The sequence below is a fragment of the Mesoplodon mirus genome, assembly GCF_964341445.2.
Source record: "Mesoplodon mirus genome assembly, chromosome: 3".
In the NCBI taxonomy this organism is placed as follows: domain Eukaryota; kingdom Metazoa; phylum Chordata; class Mammalia; order Artiodactyla; family Ziphiidae; genus Mesoplodon; species Mesoplodon mirus.
In genome coordinates this window covers 120,299,465-120,309,799 of record NC_138978.1, presented here as the reverse complement: position 1 = coordinate 120,309,799, position 10,335 = coordinate 120,299,465, and the positions used below count along the sequence as shown (strand labels likewise).

The following is a 10,335-nucleotide window of genomic DNA, read 5'->3' as shown; positions in this document are numbered from 1 at the left end:
ACCAAGAGGAGTGGCTGAGGAGGGAGTGCGGAGATCAGAAGGCAGAGGAGAGGAGAGGGGCTGGGGGGCTGGTAGAGAGTAGGAGGGTCAGGGAGGGTGCTCTTGATGGGGCTGGGGGAAGTGCTGAGGGTCTGAGAAGGGAGGTGCAAGTGTCCAGGCTGGAGTTGCCCCACCCTCCTTCGAAGGCTGGGATGGGGTGTTGGGCCCTTTCAACTGGTCCCACCTCTGGTGCTCCTGGAGCTTCTGCTCAGCCCAGGCGAGAACTAACATGACTAACCCAGGCCCATCCTGAATGCTTATTAACCAGGCCGGGAGGCCCGCTACTGCCCCCACCCCCAAACCAGGCAGTACCATCTACCGGAAGCTCTTTGCCTGTGGTGATGAGGCCGTCTGTCCTGGTCACAGCCGTGTACTCCAGGCGTCCAGGCCTTTGGGATCTGGTCTATTTGGGTGTGTCACAGATGGGGCAGTGGGTTGAGGTGGGGGAGGGTGCTGGGCTAGAGAGGAGAACCCTATTTAGACTTTAGGAAGCCACCTTCAATGCTTCTGGACTGAGGCAGGGATAAATAAATAACTCAACAACAGATTTTGGGAAGCACTTTCTGGGACTGAAAAAGGTAAAACCTCCTCTCCACTCCCCATCCTCCCAACACCTCCTCCTCACACTCCATAGATGGACAAAGAATCACAGCCCCACCAGTTCCTCTTCCGGAGTTTATTCTGGAGCAGCTGGGATGATGCTCCCAGCTGCTGGGATCTCACACTTGCCAGGCAGGGAGGTCAGGGTGAGGGGAGGGGGAAGGGGTCCCGGAGAGGAGCCAGAGCTGGGGGCTGCCAGCCAGGCCGGCAGGGCTGAGAGCTCTAGACTGTGCCGTAGAAGCGCTGATAGGTCTCCCGGAAGCCAATGTGGTCAGCCAGCTCGTCACAGGCAGGGTTGAGCTCACACACCTCCCTCCTGGGCTCCAGAGGATCTGGGTAGGGGGCTGGGGTTCTGAGAGCCCAACACACTGGCATCAGCCTCCATGCAAAATGCCCACCCCTCCTCCCACTGCACTTGGGGCTCCAGAGTCCTCCCACAGCGGCCGCTCCTCCCAGCCCATCCTGGAGATGCAGGGCCCTGGCCCAGCACCTCCTTTTCTCTCACCCTAGCCCATGATCCAGGTAGCGCCTGAGTCTCTTCACCACCTCGCTGCCCTCCTGCTTGGACACAAAGGCTGTGGAGCAGAGGGTCAGGGGTCAGGTGACTCGGAGTTTGGGTGGACAAGGTGGGGAGTAGGCTGGCCTTCCTGAGAGCCAGATGGGAGGGGGCAGGAGGGGAGAATGGGACTGAGGGGACCAGGGCGAGACAGGGGTGCTGGGAGTGGGCAGCACCATTGAGTGATACAGGGCACAGCTTCCCATCAGGCCCTGCCTCATACCTGCACCTTTGCCAGACTCCTCATCTCTAGGCTTTGCATCTGCAAGAAAAAGGAGCCCAGTTCACCCCTGCTCATCTCTAGGGCTCTCCCTCTCCTCCCCTCTCCCCTCCTCTCCCTCCACAAGGACAGCAGTGGGGGCAAATGGACTGAGCCCACAGAAAGGTGGTTAGACTGCCAATAGGGACTGCCAGTGGAAGGGGTGAGGAGAGGTGAGGCCAAGGTGCTTTCCCCTCACAGCTCCCGCGGGCTGGGGCAGGGGTAGGGGCACTCACCTGCCCAGCCAGCGAGGCAGAGTGTGGCCAGGGCCAGTAGGGCGAGGAACATGAGGGGCCTCATGGTGTGTCTGTCAGCAGCTGCGCTAGGGCTGCTGCTCAGGACTCAGCTGGTCTGCCCCTCCCAGCCTCCAGCGCTGTTTTATACTCTCTGGGCTGTGCCCCAGAGGCAAGGGTGCGGGCGGGTCTTGGGGGAATCTACCAGGGCTATTTGGTGGTCATCCGCCTAGGCCAAACCCCAAAGGATGTTGTGGTTAGAGCTGCGGCTGCCTGGGCAGGCCCCTGGGAGTGATGGAGGAAGATGGGCCTCAGTCCAAGACTGCCAGCCTCCAGACAAGGTCCCCAGCCCCTCCTCAAGGGGGTCGCCCCAGGTCCCCCAGCGCCTACTCATTCTCCCTCGGAGCCCCAGTCTCAGTTTGAGCACCAGCGGGGCAGACCGCGAGGGGTAGGGGTGGGGAGCCTAGAGAGGAAGGGGGGCCCAGAGGTCCAAAATAGATTCGCACAGAGCTGGGCTACAGCCTCCCACAGGCTGATTTCCACTGTCAGCCCTGTGGGCAGGAGCCAAACTCAGGGAGGGAGGGCCAATGCCCTCATTCACCCCGAGGGCCCCTGGCCCGGAGAGACCTCAACAGCAGGCCTGGCATGGGGGCGGCTCGACTCTGCTCAGGCCCTGAGCCTCGGGACGGGGGAAGGGGTTGGGGCAGCATAGGGCCAAGAGCCAAAAGCCAACACAGGTGTGGCCAGGTGTGAGGTAAGGACAGCCCTTCTGTCTGCGACTGGCCAGGTGGGCACTGAGGTGGGAACCCCCTTCCCCATGCCCCTCGCACCTCTGAGCTCCTGACCGCCCCGCCCCGATCCTTTTCCTGCCCTCACAGCCTCCCCACTGCCAACAACCCTGGGGACCTGTCCTCTGAGGGGCAGAACATCCAGCCTGAAAAGCCCCACCCCACACCTGAAAGCCACTTCTGCTTCAGCTCAGCCTGGAGAAGAGGGAGGGTGTCCTCACCCACCACCCACTCACCAGGTGGAGACCTGCCAGACGAAGCACTGCTGCCTCCACCCCGCGGCCGGTGGCTAGATGTTCGGGTGTGTCCAGGAGGAGGGAGGAGCCGCTAGGCTCAATATGGGGGGTGGGATTGATGATCAGGGACCACTCTGCCATCTTCCCGAGTGTCCCCGCTGTTCCTAGACAGACCCAACCAGGCCTCTCTCTACAGAGTTAGGGTGAAGCCCTTGCCAGGGAAGAAAGTTCTGCCCCCACCCATACCCACCTCCTTCACCCTCCAGTCTGGAGGAAACACCCACCCTGCCTTTGGCTAAGTCACTCCTGATGCCCTGTGGCCCTGGCTGGGGAAGAGGGGGTTGTGAGAAGCCAGAAGACAAAGTCCCAGCCATTTGGAGGGCCCACTTGCTCCATGTTCGAGCACTCACCAGGCGCAAACAAACACCTAGGGAGGCCCACCATAGAGCCTCTCAGAATCAACCTAAGGCAAAGAGAAGGGCAGGCGCAGCTGGACAGAGCGACACCCCCCCCCCCCGGCAGCTTGTCCTGGCCTCAGGGAACCGAAGGCTCCTGGTTTCTGTGACAAGGGGCTTCACTGCCCTTCCATACATGATGGTCAGATACACCCCCCACCAACCCACCCCAGCCTGGAGGCTCTCAGAGCCCTGCAACTGGGGCCTCGATTGGAGCCAGGACTCTGGAGTCCAGGGTGGGATCTTGGCCCAGGAGAGTCCTGGGAGAGGCCAGGCAGAGGGAGCATCCTCACAGATTACAGTGTAGTGGAGGAAGTTTATTTGTGGATGTGGGGAGAACATGGCAAGGGCCCTTGGGCTGGCCAGCAAGGGGGCAATCAGTGGAAACTGAATACAGATTCCCCAAGCCAGGTCCTAGGGAGGGCTCAGGAATAGGCGATATGTGTGGTGGGGGTAGGGTGGGGGGTTGGCCTGAACCTAAAGGAGAGGAAGCATGGTGCCTAATTCCCAGGGCGGGAGCTGGCCAAGATTCCTAAAGTTAGAAGAAAACAGGGAGGAATCTGAAGGTAGTGTGTGTTTTTGATCCCAAGGGAGCCCCAGAGGCACAATGGCAGTGGACACAGCTGAGGCCTCCTTCTCCGGCAAATTCCATCACTGCTTAGGGACTGTTCTCGGAGGCAGCTCACTCAGGCCCAGCATCCTGGACCACAGGCCCTTGACCTTGACTGCCCTCTGCTCCTGGGCCGGGTCCTCTCCTCCTCACTCAGGCTCCCTCAGCACGGCCACCAGCTCCTTCTGTTCTCTGTGTAGAGCCTGACATCAATGAGAGAGAACAGACAGACTGGGAGATGAGAAAATCCAAACCCTTTCCCTCCACTGTCCTTGACTCCAGGCCTGGGTTTCCCCCAGGATGATAAGGAAGGGGTCTGTAACTCATATCACAGGCCCAGCAGGGCATATTAGGAAATCCGCCCCACTCAGCAGTTGTTTATGGCAGGCTGGGTGCCATGGCCACCTAGGCTGGGCCTCCCCAGAGCAGAGCCGATTTTCAAAAAGGGCCCCTTAAGTGTCCCCTGATCCTCTGACCTCACCGGAGATTTGTAGCAGAAAAACTTTCTTAAACTAAGTGGACTTTCAGCTGGGCTACAGACATGGGAATTGTAGTGAAAAAGGGCTCTTTGAGCCCACACAGGGCTCAGCACTGAACACTCAATCCAGCTGACCCACTTCAAACAATGGTTAGCATCTGTAGCTGTAATGGGAGAGGTGTGGCTATAAGAGCAGGGGGCTTCCTTCTTCCTCTTAAAATAGAAGCACTGAATGTCAGAGCTGGCAGGGCGTCGGGGATCACTATTTGGCCAATTTGGAAGCCAAAGCCTAGACAGGGGAGTGACCCTTGGCCTCATGGTGATGAAGCGCCAATAGCAGAGCAGCCAGAGGACTCAGCAAGGCAGCCCCGAGACACAACTCTCAACTATGGAACCTGTCCCAGGAGACGGTGCTAGGCGGAGGCCTCGGTTATACCACCTGGGTGTCTGCTGTGTAGAGCCTGGGCCACTGCACTACACTACACACCCCCAGGGCCAGTGTGTTACAGCAGGAGGCTGAGGGGTGAAGATAAGAGGAATCAGAGCAAGGCACCAGCCTCTCTCCTGCTGTCGCCTCCTTGAGGCTTGGGGCCTTGCTGAGGTTGGGGCAGGGCCTTCAGATTGCCCCTGACTGGTCTTGGGAAGAAGACCAGGGGACCTGAGAGCCATGGGTCTGGGGACTTATTCCCCTCGGGAATAGGAGGGTCTGCCCCAGGAAGGGAGCTGTCGAGTGGCCACAGGTAAACATAAGTTGGACACCTAAATGATGAGGAGAACCCAGTGCTGGGCCACCGTTCAAGCCCCACTAGAAACCCTCTTTTGGAACTACATTTTGAGCCGGCGAGAAAATCCACCTCATCGCTCCGTAGCCGCATGTGCTAACTGTGTCACCCAGCCTGACTACTCTTCCCCCTTATTCACCAACTTGGCCCCAAGTGACTGTGGGCCACTTTCAGAAATTGAGTTCACCCTCAAAGGGCCCGTATTTGTTGCATGGAGGATATGTCTTAGGTATGTTGACGGCTCTAGAAGTCATTCTGCTGTACACATTTTAAAGGTACTGGGCAGTGGTCACGTGCAGTAGAACCACCATAGCTACAGAGGATTAACCCTGACCCTGACATGGAGGAGCCATCCCATGGCAAGTCACTTGCCCTCCCTGGGCCCATTTTCTCCTGGGCTGCAGCAGGGGAGCACGTGCCTGAGGGCAGGGCCGGGACACTCACCTGCCAGGCCTGCTGCCGGGCCTGGCCCTGCAGCTGCAGCTCCTCCACCTGCCTGCGCCCGGCCAGGACGGCATCTGCCAGCTGCCTGTTCTCAGCCTCCTGTTTCTGCACACGGCGCTGCAGGGCGTCCCGCTGCTGCAGAAAGTAGGGCACCACAGTGCTGCGCAGGTCCTTCTCTGGGATCCCACTAGGGCGCCTGCAGGGCCGCAGAGGGCGCAGGGGTGAGGACAGGGAGTCGTTGTGTGGAGTAAGGCTTCTCCTTCCAAACCCAGCCAGTGGCATTCCCACCTTCAGCCTCCAGCTGGCTGGCTCTCGAGGCCTCTCCTGCGGTCCCTCTCACTCCCAAGACCCAACCGCACGGCTCCTGCTCCTGAGGGGACGCTAACCCCTTGTCCCTTAGCTTCAGCTCCCAGAAACCCATCTCTCCTCTTCTCACCAACCCGCACCTTAGCCCTCCTCCTCATCCACAGACACTCCCTCCAGCTGTAAACCTCCAGGGCTGGAGATGATTTCCTCGGTCCTTGTGACCATGTGCCTTGCTGGTGCATCCACACCACGGGACTGTGAGCTGGAGAGATGGGGGATGGTGGCGGCCTGAGAGCAGGCCCAGACCCCAAGAGGCCCTGGCTGGCTAATGTGAGAAGATAAAGGAAAGACAGGTCTGAGGAGGCAAGAGTTTAGGGGGTTCTGAGTGCCCAGAGTGAGGAGACAGGCCAGTTCTGATGGGCAGTGGGGTAGAAGCCACTGTAGGTTCTTTAAAAATTCTTTCTCAGTTATAAAAGTTAATTCTCTTAAGTTATGAATGTCACAAAGCATTAGCAAACTGAAAAGCACAAAAACGGTTTTTACTCCTCCTGACCTAGGATTCTACTCAGGCAGGGAATGGAGGCAGGAGGCAGGAGCTCAGGCCGCTCGCCACCTCGGTGGCCTCAACTCTCCACTCCTGTCCCCAGGGCCTCCTTCTCCATCCTGCCCAGAACAACCTGGCAGCAGGGCTGCCCACTGGAATGACAGCCCCGGTAGAGAAGGTCTTTCGTGCCTTAGTCACTGCTGAATCTCTGGCATCTACAACAGTATTAGGCGTATAGTAAGTGCCTTCTAAGTGTTTGTTGAATGAACAAACGAATAAAAACCAGATGCCTGGGCCAGAGTAATCGACATAAGACTCCAAACCTCACTATTGTGCCTCATCCCACTCCCTCTACCCTCTCTCTTGCAGGCCAGATGGGTCCTGAAATGAGCTCCCCGGGAAGATATCTCTCATCCTGGTCACCTCAACCCCCTGGACTACATGCGCTTGCCCCCAGCTCTCCTCCCCCAGAGGGGCTATGCATTTGTCTCTCTGTTCTGGGTCACTGTTTGGTGTTGGTCCTCTCCACCTGTCCGTGCTGGGGGGCAGGCATCACCCTTCTCACCAAGCCGGCTGCTCGCAGTCCTTGCTTCCTTCCACAATCACATCCAGCGCATTCAGGACAGCTTCCAGGTTTCCCTCCGCTTTGATTTCAGAGATTTCCTCCTGAAGAGAAAAGAGGAAAGAGCTATAGTAATACCAGACAACTCCATATGCTGAACTACTAACGGCACTTAGTAAAATTTTAGCTAATTTAAGTTCTGTCTTTATACAAACATTCCAACTTTTCTACATGTGACTTTTATAATTAAGAAAATAAAGTATAAAATAGAATACGTTTAAAAAGAGCCTGCAGCAAGCCTCTCCTCCTGCACATCATCTCTGAAGGCTGCATCCCTGCTGTTGTCCCCACAGCTGAGCACCCTTTGCGGACAGCACACATACATTCTGACGCTTAACGAAGCCCATCCTGGAGTGTGACAGCACGGAAGTTAAACTCCCAAGAGGCATCACGTAAAGACAGGAATGGAATCCTGTCCTTTTCTGTATCTCCTCCGGTATGCAGTTCCAATGAATTCAACAATTTGCTAAATGCCTCCTCTGTGCCAGGCTTTGCACCAGGTGCTGGAGAAACACAGAGGAGTAGACCCAGGCGTGCCCTCGCTGAGCTCACAAGGTCAGGTGGGACAACTAGAAACTCAATTACAACACAGTGCAATGAGAGGAGGGGCATTCAAGACACCCCTGTCATTTGGAGGGAACGGATGATGGCCACTGCAGCCTGGGAGCACAGAGGACAGTTTTGGGAACTGAGGGTAGAGAGGGGCTGAGGGCAGGGTCCCTGCCTTCAGGGGGCTGACGATCTGGAGGCAGGACCCGAGCCAATAGTGCCTGCCGGGCTTCTTGCCGCTCACCTGGATAGACGTCCGCAACTGACTCACAAACTTGTCATAGGTGCGTTGTGTCGTCTCAGGCTGCAACTGGTAGAAGCACTTGTAACAGTCAGTGAACCTCTGGTAGCTGGGGGGAAGGAGAGAAGGCAAAGGTTGCGGGGTTCAGAGCCATAGGCTCTTGCCTGGGCAGCCCTGCCCCTCGTCACAGGACTCTGAGCCTTGTCTCCTTCATGGCGTTGGTTAAAGGCAGTGGATGCAAAGTGTCTCATCTGCAGCTCCAGTCTCTGAGGATGGCTCAGCCCCACCAGTCTCCCCACTTCCTCTCAGCAGAGCCCCAGTTGAGTTCACCCTCTGAAGGGTGGGTCACAATTAGGCCAGCCGTGGTTCTTAAACTTGACCTTACCAAGCACCAAATCACCAGGAGAGCTTGTTAAAACCCAGATCGCTGGGCCCCACCCCCTCCGTTTTGAACAAGCTCCAAGGTGATGCTGGTGCTACCGGTCTGGGCGCTCCACTTTGAGAATCTCTGGTCATCCTAGTCCCCTTGCAGGGCTGCATTAGGACAGGACATGTGGTCTCTGGGAGAGGTTTCCTTACTCCTAAAAAGAGCCACACAGGAAGGAACTGACGTTTGTAGGGCATGACTATATTCAGGTGGTGCCTCTAGCTCCCGGCAAGCATGGAGGGCCTGGTCTGAGCGCAGAGTTTCTACCCTAAGGAGGCAGAGCAGAAAGAGGGAAAGAACCTGGGTCCCTGAGAACATCGTCAAGCTGCTGAAAACACCCACCTGGAGCAACCCTACCTTGGGGCTTCTTGCTAGTGAGCTAATGGATTTCTCTTATTATTCACGCCATTTAAAATCAGGTCTCTGTCACTTGGCAGCAGATACACCCCTTGTAGCTGGAAAGGTCAAAGGGTACCCAGTACACTCCCAACGGCTTGTTCTTCTTGGAAAAAGAAACTCAAATAAGGTAAATGGCTGTCTCCTCTCCCTCCTCGTTTTTGTGTGTGTCTCTCAGCCTGCTCTCTCAGGCCCTTCCCCTCCACAAGTGTTCACTGGGCACCTGCTATGTGCTGGGTGCTCCGGGTCAGTGAGACTGGCACGGCCCTCCTAGAGCTTCCAGTAGAGGAAGAGATGGCAGCAAACACAGAAATTCACACGTGAATGTGGAGAAGATTACTTGTGGAGAGTGCCTGGAAGGAAAAGGACCGGGGTCATGGGGCTGAGAGGATGTACCATGGGGATCACCTCTAAGTGTGGAGGTGGTTGGTGAAGCCCTCTCTGATGAAGCAATGTTCAAGGGACCTGCAAAAAGTGTCTGAGGAGGAGTCCTGGAACACAAAAAACCCACCCTGACGCTTCGCTATGGGCCCAGATACCCCTCAGCCATGTAGGCCAGGCTGCTGGGCTCTGGACAAACAGGGGCTTAGGTACCTGGAACCCCATGCATAGCCCCCACCACTCCCAGGGAGTCACTACTGGGTCCTCCCTTTCTCATGGCTCTTTGGGCCTCCTGGACTAATTCCTACCCCCAAAACAATGTCTTCTGAAACAGGTGCAGTGTGAGAGCAGTGGTGTGCTGAGGCCAGCTTACAGTGGCTTGCAAGAGATAACTGTTAAACTTCCAGGAAATCTGTGAGCCAGTTGTTAAACACAGCCATTACTGAAAATTAAATTATACAAAGTTACAATAAATTATATTAAAAACAAAGGTACCGGGACTTCCCTGGTGGAGCAGCGGTTAAGAATCCGCCTGCCAATGCAGGGGACATGGGTTTGAGCCCTGGTCCGGGAAGATCCTACATGCCGCGGAGCAACTAAGCCCATGTGCCACAACTACTGAGCCTGCGCTCTAGAGCCCGCGAGCCACAACTACTGAGCCCACATGCCACAACTACTGAAGCCCGCGCACCTAGAGCCTGTGCTCCGCAACAAGAGAAGCCACCGCAATGAGAAGCCCGCGCACCGCAACGAAGACTAGCCCCCGCTCGCCGCAACTAGAGAAATCCCGCACGCAGCAACGAAGACCCAACGCAGCCAAAAATAAATAAATAAAATAAATAAATGTATTTAAAAAAAAGATACTAACTGCTCAAAACATATGACTTCCTAATCATTCTACACATTTTACTCTGCTCTGGAAGCTGTTTCCATCTATGGTCTCGATCTGTGGCAACAGGTGTGCTGCTGCCCATCTCTTCTCTACTGTGTGTAGTGATGCTATGCTGGTGAGCTTAGGAGTATTTACACCTCAGAAACTGGCAAACACTGCAAGCCAGGGCTTTATTTCAGGAGAGCTGGCTGTACGCACCTACCGGCACACCTCTGGGTAAGGGTGACAGTCTCTCATCCTTCTGAGGGTACACATTCGATATCAGTACCCCTTGGAGGCTAAACCTAGGTACCAAAAGGACAATACAAAGATGACAGGTATCATTTCAACCCGCAGCAGAGCCCCAGACATCTTGTTGTTTTGCTGCTGACCCCACGAGCCACGCAGCCATGTGGCTACATGGAGGAATGTGGAGGGATACATGACACCTGACAAAGCACAGCTGGAATTGAAACCGGGTAATTGTGGCTTGAAATGGGTTTGGCTCAAACACGGGA

The 10,335-nt window shown here is 56.2% G+C and overlaps 2 protein-coding genes across 6 annotated transcripts in view; both read right to left on the bottom strand.

Annotated features, from left to right (window-relative positions):
* Window positions 1-709: 709 nt before the first annotated feature.
* BGLAP (bone gamma-carboxyglutamate protein) lies at window positions 710-3,344 on the bottom strand. Its single transcript, XM_082615972.1, has 4 exons — window positions 1,691-3,344; window positions 1,419-1,457; window positions 1,145-1,214; window positions 710-991 (listed from the first exon to the last, which is right to left on the bottom strand). The coding sequence occupies exons 1-4, from the start codon at window positions 1,752-1,754 to the stop codon at window positions 862-864; spliced, it is 303 nt and encodes a 100-aa protein (XP_082472098.1). The 5' UTR covers window positions 1,755-3,344; the 3' UTR covers window positions 710-861.
* Window positions 3,345-3,468: 124 nt separating this feature from the next.
* LOC309801299 (solute carrier family 25 member 44) overlaps window positions 3,469-10,335 on the bottom strand; it is a 44,942-nt gene continuing 38,075 nt past the window's right edge. For 3 of the 5 annotated variants that reach the window (XM_082615967.1, XM_082615966.1, XM_082615970.1), the window contains 4 exons: window positions 7,746-7,851; window positions 6,896-6,996; window positions 5,481-5,676; window positions 3,469-3,979 (listed from right to left, as the gene is read on the bottom strand). In XM_082615967.1, the coding sequence (XP_082472093.1) occupies window positions 3,926-3,979; window positions 5,481-5,676; window positions 6,896-6,996; window positions 7,746-7,851 (457 nt within the window). In that variant the 3' untranslated portion in view covers window positions 3,469-3,925. The remainder of the gene's footprint in view (window positions 3,980-5,480; window positions 5,677-6,895; window positions 6,997-7,745; window positions 7,852-10,335) is intronic. The other 2 variants (XM_082615968.1, XM_082615971.1) reach the window with 1 other exon arrangement.

Bases quoted from the DNA above. Each gene is read 5' to 3' on its own strand.
- BGLAP (XM_082615972.1), bottom strand. From the start codon at position 1,754: ATGAGGCCCCTCATGTTCCTCGCCCTACTGGCCCTGGCCACACTCTGC. The intron at 1,458-1,690 runs GTGAGTGCCCCT...TTTTTCTTGCAG, and splicing joins CTGCCTCGCTGGCTGGGCAG to ATGCAAAGCCTAGAGATGAG. The intron at 1,215-1,418 runs GTATGAGGCAGG...TCTGCTCCACAG, and splicing joins GGAGTCTGGCAAAGGTGCAG to CCTTTGTGTCCAAGCAGGAG.